At 31.2% G+C, this 16314-nt stretch overlaps 2 protein-coding genes across 2 annotated transcripts; both read right to left on the reverse strand.

Moving 5' to 3' along the window:
• Window positions 1-1529: 1529 nt before the first annotated feature.
• Window positions 1530-6825, reverse strand: LOC124432041 (nuclear pore complex protein DDB_G0274915-like). The gene is made up of 3 exons (XM_046980540.1): window positions 6696-6825; window positions 2942-4808; window positions 1530-2869 (listed from the first exon to the last, which is right to left on the reverse strand). The coding sequence occupies exons 1-3, from the start codon at window positions 6714-6716 to the stop codon at window positions 2226-2228; spliced, it is 2532 nt and encodes an 843-aa protein (XP_046836496.1). The 5' UTR covers window positions 6717-6825; the 3' UTR covers window positions 1530-2225.
• Window positions 6826-8948: 2123 nt separating this feature from the next.
• LOC124432018 (putative uncharacterized protein DDB_G0282129) lies at window positions 8949-12604 on the reverse strand. Its single transcript, XM_046980500.1, has 7 exons — window positions 12582-12604; window positions 11738-11935; window positions 11394-11640; window positions 11060-11313; window positions 10016-10456; window positions 9469-9671; window positions 8949-9296 (listed from the first exon to the last, which is right to left on the reverse strand). Exons 1-7 carry the CDS (start codon window positions 12582-12584, stop codon window positions 9209-9211), a joined length of 1434 nt encoding a protein of 477 aa, XP_046836456.1. The 5' UTR covers window positions 12585-12604; the 3' UTR covers window positions 8949-9208.
• Between the last annotated feature and the right edge of the window lie 3710 nt (window positions 12605-16314).

Genomic DNA, 16314 nt, shown 5'->3' on the forward strand with positions numbered 1-16314 from the left:
AACCACGCGAGAACTGAGCCACATAGTAGATACGCGATTTTCTTTATACACTCTGGTAACCAAGTGAAAAATATCGTTCTAAATATTATCCTATGAAGCACCATACACACAGAAGATACTTTCATTCGCGACACGCGACCGCGCTTGGAAAAATGTTGTCCGATTCCTCTTTTATATGGGATACATGGGATAACTAAATATATAGTATATACGTATGTCAAATACTTCAAATGAAAAGAAATTACAGAAAGAAGATCGGAAATAGGTGTGTTTCAATTATAAGATATCATCGTTTAACTAAACGATCATTTAAACACGAGTTTCCATACTTAAGTATGGAAACCATAAGAATGATATAAAATTTTTAACGATATAATTGCCGTACGAACGGATATACAATTAAATATCCATGATTGCGTATAGGATCATCGTGAAATATTTTTCAAATATTATTCATTGTTATCCACGATAGAAAATATTCTATGTTATATTTATTAATAAAAATTAATGTGTCTTCTTTTTTAAAAACTTTGATTGAAAGAAAATTTGTACAAGTTAAACGGTCAATACTTTTTCAACTCGTAGTTTTATGCGCTCTAGAACACACGCATTATGCTCGATGCACCCGCTCCTCCCGATGCAACACGTTCTACGTGCGATGGAAAGGATTTTTAATAATTTAAGTGTAATTCAAAGAGACGTGTAATTCTCTGTCAGTGTGAACATTTGTGCGCACACTTACACTCTCATACTTACTAACACTCGTACAACCACTTCTTCGATTTTAATACAGACACTACCTACCTAATTGCTTTTAGCTAATTCGTGCTTCGTAGATTCTTCTAAGAGATATCATCTCAGGTAGCTCTTGCTATTGTGAAAACGTGGAATTAAAATCTACCAATCACTTTGCCAACTTGGAACATTTTTTTTTCTCCTTCTTTTTTTTTCTTCTATTTTCTTTTACCGACAATTAATGTTAATTGCTTGTCTACTTGATAAAACGCGGTAAATAACATTTTAATTAACAACTGAATACCAATGATATATCTATTATTTATTTGCAATTACGCGTACGCACAATTTTTATTGAATAATTTTATATTTATTATGAGATAAGCCTAATGTGGATATACTTTGTTAATCTTGATTAACAATTAATTGGAAATTTTTAAATATTTATACAACGATCTTTTCTTTTCTTTCTTTTTTATTTTTTTTTTTTTCTTCTTATTGTATGCGTTAGAACTTAAGGATCCACGCGTTATTAATGATTCTTAAAAAATTTTAATATAAATATTTAATTATTCAATGTAATTTAAATAATACTTCAATATCCTTAATTAATAATACTTATATCTCCCAATCATGTCCCTTTCATTCGCATGCAATTATTAACGTCAAGTGAGTAGGAAGATTGCGAGAGAGGCGTGACTTTCACGATAAAAAAAAAAAAAAAAAAAAGAAAAAAAATAGAAAAAAGATAAAAATGCAAGAAGGAAAAAAGGAACAAAAAAAAAGAAAACAAATAAGATGAAGATATATACTTTCTTACAACAACTTATAATAATTCGCAACCACTGTCATCATATATTTGAAATCTTTTCTCTTACTAACTAAGTTTCTACAAGGTACCTTTTCGAAGTGACGCTGTTTGGTGTTATATCCTCGTTTCCTCGTTTAAATTTAAATATATAAAATCGATAAAATAGATTCATCGTAGAAATGTAGTTTCCATTAAATAAATCAATACGCAGGTACGTCAAATATTCGAGTATTGGCCCGTACTCGTCATTTGGTTTAATTGTAGGAGACAATGATCGTTTGGATTAACTATTCTATCAATTTGATATAAATTAATCTGTAGAAATGTAATACACGTAATAGAGGCCATATTGCACAATCCCTTGTTAAATACTAAATCAAAGTAAAAAAAAAAAAAAATCTAATATCGTATGAATTAATGTCGTTATTCTTCTTTTTCTTTTTTTTTTTTTCGTCATTTTTTCTTTTCTTTTTTGTTTTTTTTTTCTTTTTTTGTTCTTTTTTTTTTTGTTTTTTTGTTTTTTTTTTTCTTTATAAAACTCTTCCACCGAAAACCATTGTTTCTCGTGTAAAATCAATTATCTCGATTAATGTTCCTCTTTCGTCAAAGATATTAATAACTATGATATGAAAATTTCGTTATCAGGTACAGATAACACATTTTGCAATAGTTAAAATTTTTAACTCGTATATCTTCGATCGTCGATAATTTGAACGCTCTTTATTTTTGGTCTTACGTGGGTACGATCACCAAACTTACCAATCGGACGAGTCTTCTCTTCTTCCATTAGAAATATATTTCCTTCGTAATTTTTCGCAACCGGATAAGAAGATTGTGAAAGAAAGGAAGAAGAAGATGAAGAAGAAGATGAAGAAGAAGATGAAGGAGAAGAAGATAACGAAAAAGAATCGTCGTTCTCATTTTGCGTTTCTCGTGCTAATTGCAATAAACGATTACCCGCCTGAATCGTACGTTGAGTTTGACTAAATTGTTCCGCTCCAAGTTCATAATTGGTAGGTTGAGCTAATTCTTTTATACTGTTAGCATATTGTATTAAATATTCTTGAAGAAGAGCTTTTAGATTGATGTTAGACGTAGGTTTAGGTTGAACCGGTGGAGTACCGTCTATCCTAAGTATTATTACAGGTACTAAAGAATTTCCAGCTTGTACGAAAGTCGGTCGAACGTTCAATATTGATGATGGATCCTTTATATATTGGGATATAGATGGATTGTAGCTAAGAAGATCCGAATATTGAAGATTGTTATACTCGTTGAGATTCTTGTTATTCTGCTTGGTTTTACTTCCTGAATCACCATTGGCTGTAAATATTTTTTTCAAATAATTTTGAACCCGCTTTGTGTACCTTGCTAAAACGTGAGCTGACAACTCACCTGACTTGCCTCTGAATAAGGACTCGGTAGTATCGACGTATTCAGCGTTTGGTCCATCGACCATATATCTCGAGACTGGTTTTACCGTGGTAGTATAGCCCGATGAAAAATGATTACGATCTTGGTTATTTTTATTTGAAAATGTTGGCCTCTTGGTAACCGGTAAAGGTGTTGTGTTTATAAATGAAGAAGCTGTGGCCGCTGTAAGTTCCATTTTTGCTCTCTGTGCCAGCAATACGTTTGGTCTTTGGCTAACTAAATTCTGATAACCTATTCTATATGCCTGCTGATGCGATAAATTAGAGGACAAAGAATCTGACGAGACAAATGGATTTTCTTCCGATGGTAATTCCGGTGCAATTGGAAACTGTATTGGACCTTGAGCATTGGCACTATTTTCTGTAGATGTCTCAACGTAACTTTCATGAAGTTTCGAAACTTTTGGACTCGCCGTTGAGCCACCGATATAAGTCTCTACGTAAGTGGCCGGTGGATCGTGAGATATTCTACCATCTGGATATTTCCAAAATATTTTATTCTTGTATTGTACACCATTTTCTATCGTATACCTTGGTAGATTTGCCAGAGTCGTTGGATTTTTGACGTATTCATAATTCTCATCGATTGAGCTCGGTGTTGCAAATATAGGTCGATCGTTTTGTCGTTGTTCGGTATAAACTCGATAATTGTTTCTATTATCATTGAAATCTGGAATATTAGATATCAATGAATCTTGCGACGCAATTTCGAAATTTTGTCTTTGCCCTTCGTAAAATTGTTGATTGGCATTAGGATTAAAAATATTCTGTAAGTGTCTGTAACTTTGTGGATTTATATCAATTGAACTTGCCGTAGTTGTGACTATTTTATTTTGTCTTTGTTGATTATATGTTTGAGAATTAACTTCGTTATAATTAGAAGCTTGACGATTGGACTGACTCAAAGAAGACATACCACGAAAATTATTTTGTTTTAATTCAAAATAATTCGGTGATTGTCCACCAGATCGATGAGGAGTATAGTCCACTCTAAATATTTGCGAGTCATCGATTTCTGTAGTAGGTGTATTGGTAGGTTGAAATACGTTTTGACCTCGTTCGACGTAAGTTTGGACAGTTGGACGAAATATATTTCCTCTTTGTCCATTGAAATCTGTATTGAAGTTGGTGGACTGATACGATGGAATATTCAAATTCGAAAGCAAATATCTCGAGGATTTCGAACCAAAATGATTCTGTGGTATTTGAGTGCTCGACGAAACGGAAAATGGAGAAGGAGTTGACGACGATAATCTTTCATTTTTTTGCCGATAATTTGAATCTAACGTGTCATAATAATTTGTTACTTTCTCAACTTTCGTATTTGATCCAAAATTTGTTTGAGATGTTCGCAAATTCGAAAATCCATTAGTTTCCTTTAGATTTTGATTATTTGGATTATATTTCTCGATTATCGTTCTTGGTAGAAATGGGCTAATCGATTCCTCGATACTAACGATTGTTCCAGTTTTACCAGCAGGAAAATAATAATTAGTCTTTCCCATAAGCAATGAATTTCTTTGAAATCCATAACCCAAATTATTATTAACCGTACGTTTAGATTTCTCCTCGCTCGTTGTATTAGCATCGATCGTATCATTATTAAAATCCAATAATATCAAAGGTGGCAAAATAGGTAATTCTTTTTCAGGCGGTGGTTCATTTTCCTTACTATCTTGTATTTCGGTCCTTGCATTAACAATTTCTTCGATAATCGTAGAATCGCTCTTACTTTTCTCATTCAATTCGTTCAATGTATCTTTAAGATTTCTTTTCGTACACTCCGTTATGATAATAAATCCGAGCGTAAGAAGAACGCAAGAAAAAATCTGAAAATGAAAATCACGATTAATATCCGCGAAATCGAGAGATTCTAGTTGAACGAGCATAACTTTCCTATGTTAAAGTAAACCTTTCTTTTTCACTTGGAAAAAGAGAGAGAGAGAGAGAGAGAGAGAGAGAGAGAGAGGAAAGAAATAAAAATAAAAAGTATGTAAGTAATCCAGGTAGGTATATATTAAAATGAATTATTTAAAACTTATCTTTCCTTTTACTGAATAAATATTCAAAATCAAATTGTAAAAGATCTTTAATAGTCGTACGCTTTTAATACGATGTAGAAATATTTATTATAACAGTCAACTATTTTTACTTTAAAGTGTCTCAATTCTAATTAAAACGTCATGCTTTTAACTAAGAGATGGTCATCGATCTCAGTTAGATATATTCTACTAATGGTAATTTTACTTTCACCGGACTTCACTACTTAATACGTAAGCGCTCGTAGAAGATTCTTCCAGATATCTTCTTTTTTTTCTTTCTTTCTCTCTCTCTCTCTCTCTCTCTCTCTCTCTCTCTCTCTCCCTTTCTCTCTTTTCTCTTTTCTTTTTACTACATTGTAATCAACCATTCGTAAAATATCTAAAGATAAAACGTAAGATATGATATCGTTGTTCTATACGCGCGCTACCGCCAATCTCTACTATGCCGACGGCCTTGAAAAGAAAGGACGTGAACTTCATCCGGGTTTTGCTCAGGGTCGTCGTACAGGTCACCTCCAGAAGAGAACAGGTTTCATGCATTGCATTTGCGATTTTCACCACTTTCTTTCCCGGACGTATAAATATATATATATATATATACTATACGACAAATATATTGGAGATTGTGATGGCTTATAATTGGTAATTTATAAAATATTTTAAAAAGAATTTTAATTCTACAAAAATATCCACTAATCTTCTAAATAAATATCAGATTTCTAAATGTCTGATGCTTGTGCAAGAGAAACGGAAAAAAAAAAAATACAATTGTAAATATCGAATATGAATGAGTAAAGAATTGACACCTGGGATATTTTAATTTTACATCCGATTGACGAATGAAACGTTTCTTAAGCGAGTTTCACTTCAGCTTCCTTCGGACCGTCTGCTGTGATCTTATGCGTTACCTAACAAAACATATCGTCGAATTTGTGTCAAAGAATCCTCGTTCTGTTCTCAAGGACTTTCACTGACTTACTCAAGAACTACTATATTTCTGGCAATTATCTTTAAATCGAATCAATATACACATCACAAACGAACGAAAATTAAAAACACTTTCACCATAATTACTATCTATCGATTGTCCTAATTAAAAAAAAAAAAAAAAGAAGAGAAAAAAAATATATATTTGTATAAATTATTCTCTCTTAAGTCCTATACGTATTGCAAGTATACACGTTATTCTTTTGTCTCTATTCATAAATAAATAATCGTAAATAAATAAATGATCCTTTTCGAAAGGGGAATGAAATAAATAGTAGAAATAAATATTTATTGATCGTTCGAAATTCCAATTTGTCTATCGAAATTACATCGAAATCGAATACCGAAATGTATAAATGTTAATCGAATGATTTAAATGATTCCCCGGATGAGCTTTATTAGATTTACTATATAGGTTACCTATTTGATTTCAATAGTGATCGTTTAAAGATACACAAATAAATACTGTTAAGTCGTACGTGTACATACATCGACGGAAAGTAATTTTAACAGATAATATATATGTATATATAATATAAATGTAAAACGTTGAAGAGACATATCAAAGCAATGATTCGTTTCAATGTCGATTTAATTAAAATACGCATTAGAGAAAGCTCGTTGTATACTGTCCGATGAAAATAGAAATCAATAGAAAATGAAATTTAAAAATAATATAGCACTTACGTGTATATTATCAAGCCTCATGGTGTTCAAACTTAACTGGCACGGTGGACTTGACGTGTGTGTTTGTTTGGTACTGATGAAGCGGAGGCCACAGCATCCCACCTTATATGCCCTCGCTTCGTGAGCGAGAAGGACAGCATCATTATAGTTTCACCTCGGTAAAGACGACCGCTATTCACGTTCGATACATGCGAGAGATACCTGCCAGTAGCGTATCTATCATCATATAGGACAGATCTTAACTATATAATATATATGTGTATATATATATATATATATATATATATATATATATAGTATTTATTATTTATCATTAGATAAATCAAAGTACATAATTTTTGTTAAAATATTTCGTTAAAAATGTGTAATAATAAATTCGATAGGAAGTTTTCCAACTTATGTAACTTGAATATATATTTTTTAGAAAATGATAAGAAGAGTTTTCGTATTTATAACATATATATATATATATATATATATATATATATATATATATATGTATATTAAAAAGAAGATGATAAGGATACATCGTAATGATACAGTGTTACATATATATTTTGCATCGATGAAAAGAGAAAATATACGGATATATTGAATATTGTACAAAACAGAAGGATATGAAAGAAACTTATATACCATCGACTCATCTTCGCAATATCCGCTTTCTCGTACGTACACGCTGTCACTGTAAACCAATCGCATAAATATTATATTTACATATACATTAATAACGTCCGTACTTTCCTGTTATTGGGTTCGATAATCCTTATCGAAAACTCGATTAAACATGTCAATTCTTTATTTATTACAATGAAATTTTCTGTAATTATTTTTCGATATTTCGCAATGTGTTTAATTAATTACTATCAATAATCAATTCGATCGTATACTTTCCACAATTTACCAAATAAATCGCGACTATAATATTCAATAATGTTTTAGATATGCAAAATTTTATTGATGTTACGTTTCTGTATTATGGTTTTGTATATTTATATTAAATTATCTTCAATAAAATAAATTTAGTATTACGTATATAATTATCTCATTCATAATCTGGATGAAATGAAAAAGAAATAGGAAAAAACAAAAGTGATATGCATCTTGACATTTAAGATTACATCTATAGAAATAGAAATTTCACACTATCTACATTTTTTCTATGCATCGAAGAGCATACTCAATTAACATCATAATTGTATGTATGTATGTAAGTACTTATCCTATATGATAATTTGTATGTTGACAATTCAAGAAAAATAAATTAGTACTTTTTAATTGACATATTCAAATGAATTTTATTTGTTTAATTAAGCTTCAAAGTTGAAACAAATAAATATAATATTTGTTTCGAAAAGGATATATGCACACGAGTAATAAAATCCAAGAAATTTTTCAAACTTTCTCTCCAAATCCAAACGCGTATGTCCAGGACAACGAGTACATAAAAGGAAAAACAGTTACTCGCAATCATTCTTAAAAAAAATACATTTCGGAGGTTAACTAGAGATAACTTAGAGAAGTTATCTAGAGAGGGGGCAGATCTAATTTTGGAGGGAATATGGTTTATTAGGCAGAATCGAGTTTACTTTGAAGAGAACGTGACTAACTTTGGACAGGATGTGACTATTATTTGATGAGAGTATATCTAAATTTTGTGAAAGCGTGGCTAACTTTTTATTGGGCGTGTCTAGTTTTTTATTGGGCGTGTCTAGCTTTTTATTGGGCGTGTCTAGTTTTTTTATTGGGCGTGTCTAGCTTTTAATTGGGCGTGTCTAGCTTTTAATTGGGCGTGTCTAGTTTTTTTATTGGTCGTGTCTAATTTTTTATTTGGCGTGTCTAGCTTTTTATTGAGCGTGTCTAGTTCTTTATTGGGCGTGTCTAATATTTTATTGGGCATGTCTAATTTTTTATTGGGCGTGTCTAACTATTTTATTGGGCGTGTCTAACTAGACAGTGGACAGTCTAACTTTGTTAGTTGAACTTTGAGGGAGCAGGACTATTTTTGCAGGAACGAAACCAACTTTGTAAAGGGGCGGAACTAACTAGAGAGTTTCACGTACTTTCTCCTGTTAATCATTATACTTACAATATTTAAAAAATTTCATTTATACAACTCTTGGAAGAATAAGTTAATATCTATTAGTTTATTGTACTTTATTTAAAAAAGACAAAAAAAAATGCACGGCGTATATACGCACATGCGTATAAACAATAAGTAAAGTGAATACAAAAATTACACGTATTGTGATTTTCGATGAGGGACTAGATACGATGTTGCTTCTCTTTATTGCGAGCCGTTACATCTTCGAAAGATGATCGCTTCGCTCGTCGTAATAAAACGATAAAGTTATTTATTGAATATCATCAAACGAACTTTTTTTTCTTTTCTTTTCTCTTTTTTTTTCTTTAATATCAAAATCGGATGCTCTTCGAAGTTCGTTAGTCGTTTATATATCTATGTATAATATGTATCTCTTTTTTTTTTCGATGGTCCTATATTGTATACACCATTATTGCGTCTTACGTTTCTTGTATTGCACAAAATTTGTTTTCGAAGGAAGAAAGCCGCTTTCCAAGTGCAACGGCCTCTCTCGGTATCTGGAGATTTCAACGAGAAAAAAGAAATAAATAAAGAAAAAAAAAAAAAAAAATTAAAGAAAGAAAGAAAAGGAAAAATAAATTGAAATATTTTTTCACGTAATACGAGAAACTCGTATCGTAAAGAAAAAGAAAAAGATTATATACATAAATAACATTTCGCATAACTTACCTCGACGAATCTTGTGCAGCGATCAGATTACTCGGAATATATGTATCCAATAAAGACCGTGGTTCGGAACTAACGACATGCTCTTTGACTTGTGGAGATTCTTCAGGTTCCGAAGAAACTTGTATCAATTGAGTGACGTCTGATTTGAAATTCTGATGGGATACTTGCGGTGGAACAAAATCTGTATTTGGTTCATCAGGAACCTATAAAAATAATAATTTTGATAACGCCCATATATATTCAATATTAAAGTTAAAATATCTTAATTCCAATTGTTAATTTATAATCCCTATCTTAAGATCATCTACATGTTCTATTTATTTTCAAAATTATACGTTTAACATCTGATCTTGATATCTTAACTGACCTATAACTTTCTATAAATCATGTTATATAACGAGACTAATGCCGTTACAGTCAGACTTTCTCCATCAACACATTTATTATAAATGATTTATCTTTCGTTAGTAGGATATTCTTGTCTCCTTTTGAGTAACTATCTAACGAAACTATTTATTAGAGGATTGCCAAAGTTATATTAACGAACCTTGACGTAATTTTGAGTTACGCTTTGGCTTTCCTCTTGACGCAAGATTTGTTTCGGCAGTTGTTGCTCGGTACCTGACGAAAGATACGACGATTGCTCCGTTTGACCACTGTATTGATTTATTTGACCATGAAGAGAATTATCTTGAACGTAAACTGGTGATCGAACGTAAAGATCTCCCTGAAGGGGTGTCGTTTGCGTGTAAAGAGCATTGCCTTGATTATATATTACTGGAGAAACATGTTGCTGTTGTTGTTGCTGTTGCTGTTGCTGTTGTTGTTGCTGTTGTTGTTGATGTTGTTGTTGATGTTGTGACTGAGTAATGTAAGCTTGTGTGTATAACAATTGTTTTCCTTGATTGTATGTTTGTTCTGGCTGTTCGTAAACTGGTGCAATTGGTTTCTTTGAAGTAATCGATGCATAAATCGGACCTTTCGAGAACTATAATTCAAACGTATCATATTAATTCGCTATTAACACATTCCAAGCCTAAATACGTTATTACGTATAATGTTTCTTATATAATTATATCTGATAACATAGAAATGTACGTAGATATAATTAAAATTAATATTTAAAAATATTAATCATACGTAACGAGGCTGGCTAAAAAGTACTATTAAAATTTTCAATATAAAAATATATTAAATATTAAAAATCTTCTCTTACAGAGAAGAAAATAATCCGCATAACATAAAATGTATTTTTATATGGATATATACTTTTGTTTTATTCAGACATAAAGTAATAAAGATTTTGTCAATAAAAGAAAAAAAAAAAAAAAAAAAACAAAAAAAGAAAAAAAATGCTATACAGTTTTATCCATTTAAATATAATATACCAAATATTTTTCCAATACAAAATTTATTTATATGTAAAATATCGAACATATCCGATAAAAAACTATTAATGTTATTTATTGAAATATAAATTATTAGAAATTTCTCTATTATTAGCCAACTCAATGTAATACGAAACATGAGATATATCTTAATCTGTCTAGAATGTTTTATAAGACTTTTATCTTATAGAATGAATGATTACCTTAGGGAATAACGTGGTTGATACTGGAATAGATTGCCTTAGGGTATACTGTGGTAAAATTTGATAAGCCATTTTCACCGGAGTGATCAATTGTTTCTGACTCAATAACGGAGTGTAAAAGGGAATCGAAATCTGTTGGGCCTGCGTTAATTCCTGAAATGAGGGTTGAACTTTTCCAACGTTTAAACTACTCAAATCGATATGTGGATAATAAGATAAAAAATGGCCCATTGGAATATCTATATAAAAATTATCTGTAAGGAGAAATACGAAAAGTAAATAAGATAATAACATTTATAAATTGAAAAAATAAATGATATACCTATTATCGTACCTTTGTTCGGGCCTTTAACAAATTTATGCGTTATAGCTTTTTGTTGAAAGCTTTGCACCTGATTACCAACATTTATTTCTGGCTGATAAATCGATTGTTGTGAATTATAAATAGTTGGTATGTTTTTCGATGGGATATTAGTTTGTTGCTGATATTCGGTGTATTGTTGCAAGGGTTGAGTACTTTGTTGATAAATTATTTCATTAGGTGAATATTTGTTCGATTGTCTATACTCATCCGTTGGTATCTACAATGATTAATACATCTCTGTCAAGGACAATAATTAATAATCTAATAATGATAACAATCGATTAGTTTTTCTTCTCTTTTTTGTTTTTTTTTACATTTGAAACTGGCTGTTGTGTCACATAAGTGGAAGTAGAATAATGTTGTTGATTTATTTCTGGCTTCAATGAATATTTCGTCTCGTCAGATTTCGATCTACTTTCGGCTTTGAGATTGTCCCTCTCGATATCCTCCAAATTAATTTTTTTTTCACCATTTGCAACGACGAAAAATAAATAAAGTATCGTCCAAAATTTCTGTAATCAAACAAATAAACGAAAATATTGAAAATTTACATTGGGAATATATTTATTTTATATATTGAAACAAAATTAATTAAACACTCGATAATAATCACGCGAACAAGGCTATATAATTTTTTAACCATTGTGATCTCCGATAAAAATTTTCTGGCACCAGGGACACTTTCACTGCACGTCAAGTTCTGGGTCAAAGATCCAACATGGACCACTCTTATATAGACTGCTTTACCCAGAGTGGTTACTCTTTAGGAGGGAGAGGCACAACCCATGAACAAGTGTACTCGTTTACGTACGTGTGAGTAAAAGTCTTTCCCTTTTATATCCCTTTCTTTTTTCTTTCTTTTGTTCTCCTCTCATTTCAAACGGACACAAATTTTTATTTTTATTATTATTATTATTATTATTATTATTATTATTATTATTATTATTGTGCATTGAAAAATAATGCGCGTTGAAGAGAAAAGAAGAAACGAAATGAAAAAGAAGAAATAATATTTCATTAAAAATGTTTGCTTTTAAACAAGAGAACAATTCACTTACATAATATTATACAATGTTAATAACTTATTACTCGAAAATTTGAATGCTCATTATTACTAAAAGGATCATTAATATGTCACATTTATAGCTTACGACTTACCATGTTTAAGAGCTAGAAAAAGTTCACACACAACACAAAGAGAACTTAGCTCTACTATAAAACCAATCCTGACTTACGTTCTCTTATATAGCTTTTATCCCTACCACTTGCATGGTCGGACAAGCTACAATTCACCTCTGAATTACATCGTGTATATGATAATCTGTGTTGGTCTTAGTTCACATACAAAAGTGTGTAACTGTGAATCGAAGTAAAAGCAAAGAACTGATCGAAGAAATGAATTATTTCGTCTCTTGCCATTCGAAAAAGTTCGAGAAGTTCCTTTTATATACGAGTGAAAGGTTGTTCACTTTTTAAAAAATGTTATTTTTCTTTTGTGCATATGAATTCGTTAAAGGAAAAAAAAAAAAGGAAAATAAAAAAGAAAGGAAGAAAGAAAGAAATACAATAAGAAGATTAAAAAAAAAAAAATACGTATATATAGATGTGTATACGTGTGTGTGTGTGTGTGTGTATATGAAAGAAGATTAAATTCATACCGATCAATCTCACTTTTCGATCTGCTATGAGTATATTTCATTGAAAAAAAAAAAAAGAAAAAAAGAAAAAAAGGAAAGAAAAAAGAACGACATTGTTCCTTCACAGACAGAGAGATAAATCCTACGTAAAGGAAGAATGAGAAGAGTGAGGACAACAACAAAAAAAAAGAAAAAAAAATATAGAAAGGAGGTTAAATTAGATCGTTTTCATAACGACTCATCTCACTTTCGCGATCTTCTCTGAATTAATTTCGATCTAATTCGTCTGGAGGTAAAATCAGCACATAATAAAATACAATTATGTAAAGTTCAACGGAACACTACATTTTAAAACCATATATAATTATTCCATGAGCACGGAAGTGCGGTCAAAACGATTACCTACACGCGATCGTTTTACATCTCACTCTTTTGCACGACCCTATTTTTTTCTAATTATAAAAAACAATGATCAACATAAGCCAATCGGTTTTGTACGAAGGTGTTACCTCTCTCTCTCTCTCTCTCTCTCTCTCTCTCTCTCTCTCTCTCTCTTCTCTAATATCCTAATAGTAATCCTCGTGTAAATCGTTCTTAAATGTATTCTTCCCTATAAAGCCATTCTAATTATCCTGCTAGACTATTCGGTTCATTAACTTGCTAATGAAACGAGTACTAGTATTTCCGCACTTTATTCGGTAATTTGGATAAACACACACACACACACACATATATACCGTGCTCCTACTAAATTAAATGTAACTTCGTCGAAAATTTATACTTTCGTGTATAAAGAAGTAACGAAAAAAGAAAAAGAAAAAAAAAGAGGAAAGAAGAGAGGAAAAGGGAATAAACAAAAAAAAAAGAAAAGAAAAGAAAAAGAAAATGAGAAAAAAAGAAGTCGATTTATTTTCCCCAGAGTTTAATCTAAAAAAAAAAAAAAAAAAAAAATGCACGGCAATCGATAGTAATGTTATAGGACGGAAATGGCTATTATGTGTTTTGTCGAAAATTACTCTTCCGATAATACACTCGGGGATAATATCAAGTCATACTGAAAGAAATAGACCGAATAAGCCGATATCTACTTTCATAAAACAATAGTGTCGAGATATCATTGTTTCGCGATATTATTATTAAAACTTTTCTTATAACAGACGCATTGCACGAATGCTGGTAAAACTTATGATAGGTTTTAAAGCAAGATAAAAAAAAAACAAAAAACAAAAAGAAAAACAAAAACAAAGAAAAACTTCGATAATGATTATCACAATGGATCCCTTTTTTTTTTTTTTAAGGAGTCCGAATTTTTCTTCTCCTTCTTTTTTTTTCTTTTTTTTTTTTTTTTTTGTACGTTTTCTTTCTTCTCTTTCCTCTTCCTATTTACACCGAATCGGTGTCAATTTAAATGGTACATGATATAATTGAAACATTACAAACGTTAGAGAGGAATTGGATTAATAAATCGCTAACGCGTGATCGTGACATTTAAGTATAACAATAATCAGTGCGGAACTGTTAACATTGGCACGATTTGAAAGTTTTTATCGTGTCGATTATTGATGCCCGTCAGAATAATATATAAAAGAAGGAAAAGATTTTTCATATTGTGCCAGAGCAAAAATCGATACTTGTTCTTCTATCGTGATACGAAATGAAAGGTAAAGGAAAAGTAGAGGAAAGGAGGCCTCGTGATCGGAACCGCTCTCTATGGAAACGGTCAAAGAGATTCTTTGTTGGATCGCGTGAAGGCAAATCGATGAATCCCTCGAAGATATTTCAGGTAAGACAGTCTCCTGGTAAAAAAAAAAAAAAAAAAAGAGAAAAAAGAGAAGAAAAAAAAGGGGGAAGACGGTAAATTCAAACCGACCCTCAACTTTCTATCTTGAAATCATGGGCGTGTGTAAGGAATCTTCTATATGGATCGTAACGTTCCGAATTAGCGTCGATTAATCACGTAAACTTTCTCGGACCAGACGTCAAAGGAATACGTACAAAAAATGGAAAAACATTAGAAACGTACGTTCTTTTCCAATGAAATTTTCAGAATTACTCTGTCTCGTCAAATTGTAAAATGGAAAAAAAAGAAAACAAAAAGCAAAAAAAAAAAGAAAAAGAAAAGAATAGGAAAAATATAAGGATGACAAGAGAAAGGAAAAAACAAAAAGAATGATTCATACGCTCGTGCGAAGTCTGATCTTTCGTGGTCAGTCTGTTGAAAACAAATTTTTTTGTGGGGTAGAGTGAGTGGGAGGGAAAAAGAAACACAGGGAAAAAAAAATTAGAACGGATTAAACAACGGATTTATTCAGAGAAGATATCAAAAGTGATGATACTGAAAGAGGAAAAAAATAAATTAGAAAAAATCATCGGATATTAAACGAAAGAACAAAGGAGATTCGTTCGAAAGTTCGAAACTTTCGGGAATTGTTATCAATATCTGTTAAAAATTTTGTTACGATTAAAAAGTGCAGTATTTTTTCCATCAATGTGCTTTCGACAACGAAGAAAATAATCGAAAGGATTTTTCGAAAAAAGAAAAATTGAAAAGAATAGAGTTAATTGACGAAGAGAGAAAAGAAAGGGGGCAAAAAAAAAGAAAAAGAAAAAAAAACGATACACGCAAAAATTCGACTTTTTCGGGTGGGCGAGGGGAGGGGGATGGGGTTGGATCAATCGATCGATCGATCGATCGATACGTCGAAATTTTTTTAGCGATCGAAAATTACCAGTTTCACTGAAATGCTTTGAAAGTTTTTAAAGGAAGAATAAAGAGGATCGAAAAAAAAAGATCGACGAAAAAATTTGCGTGTTCGCTTGAATGACGTCACGTAAAAATAGAAAAAAAAAAAAAAAAAGAAAAGAAAGAAAAAGAAAAAGAAAAAAGAAAAATGAAAAAAGAAAAAAAAGTAGAAAAAGGAAGAGGGGGAGGGAGGTTGGTTGGTGGAAAAAAAGGGATGAAAATGAATAGCGCGAAAAGAGCAAAAGTGAAGAATAGTTAGAATATGTGATTTGCATATCCTCTGATGGATCATATATGGGATATAATAGACTGCCCGTTAAAAGGTTCGTTAAACGATAGCGAACTCAACCGTACTATTTCCTCGTCCAAAGCGTTCGCGATAGTCCTTACGCATACAAAAGAAATTCACGGTTTGATACTTCGAAAGAACTTTTCACTTTCTCCAATTCGATCGTAACGATCAACTGACAGGATAGATCGGTTCAATCCGTTTGACGTCTGTTGGCATTGT

The sequence above is a fragment of the Vespa crabro genome, chromosome 23, assembly GCF_910589235.1.
Source record: "Vespa crabro chromosome 23, iyVesCrab1.2, whole genome shotgun sequence".
NCBI classification, from domain to species: domain Eukaryota; kingdom Metazoa; phylum Arthropoda; class Insecta; order Hymenoptera; family Vespidae; genus Vespa; species Vespa crabro.

Bases quoted from the DNA above. Each gene is read 5' to 3' on its own strand.
- LOC124432041 (XM_046980540.1), bottom strand. From the start codon at position 6,716: ATGAGGCTTGATAATATACAC. The intron at 4,809-6,695 runs GTAAGTGCTATA...TTTCATTTTCAG, and splicing joins TGAGGCTTGATAATATACAC to ATTTTTTCTTGCGTTCTTCT. The intron at 2,870-2,941 runs GTGAGTTGTCAG...AAATATTTACAG, and splicing joins CTTATTCAGAGGCAAGTCAG to CCAATGGTGATTCAGGAAGT.
- LOC124432018 (XM_046980500.1), bottom strand. The intron at 11,641-11,737 runs GTAAAAAAAAAC...TAATCATTGTAG, and splicing joins CACAACAGCCAGTTTCAAAT to ATACCAACGGATGAGTATAG. The intron at 9,297-9,468 runs GTAAGTTATGCG...TGAAATCTCCAG, and splicing joins GCTGCACAAGATTCGTCGAG to ATACCGAGAGAGGCCGTTGC.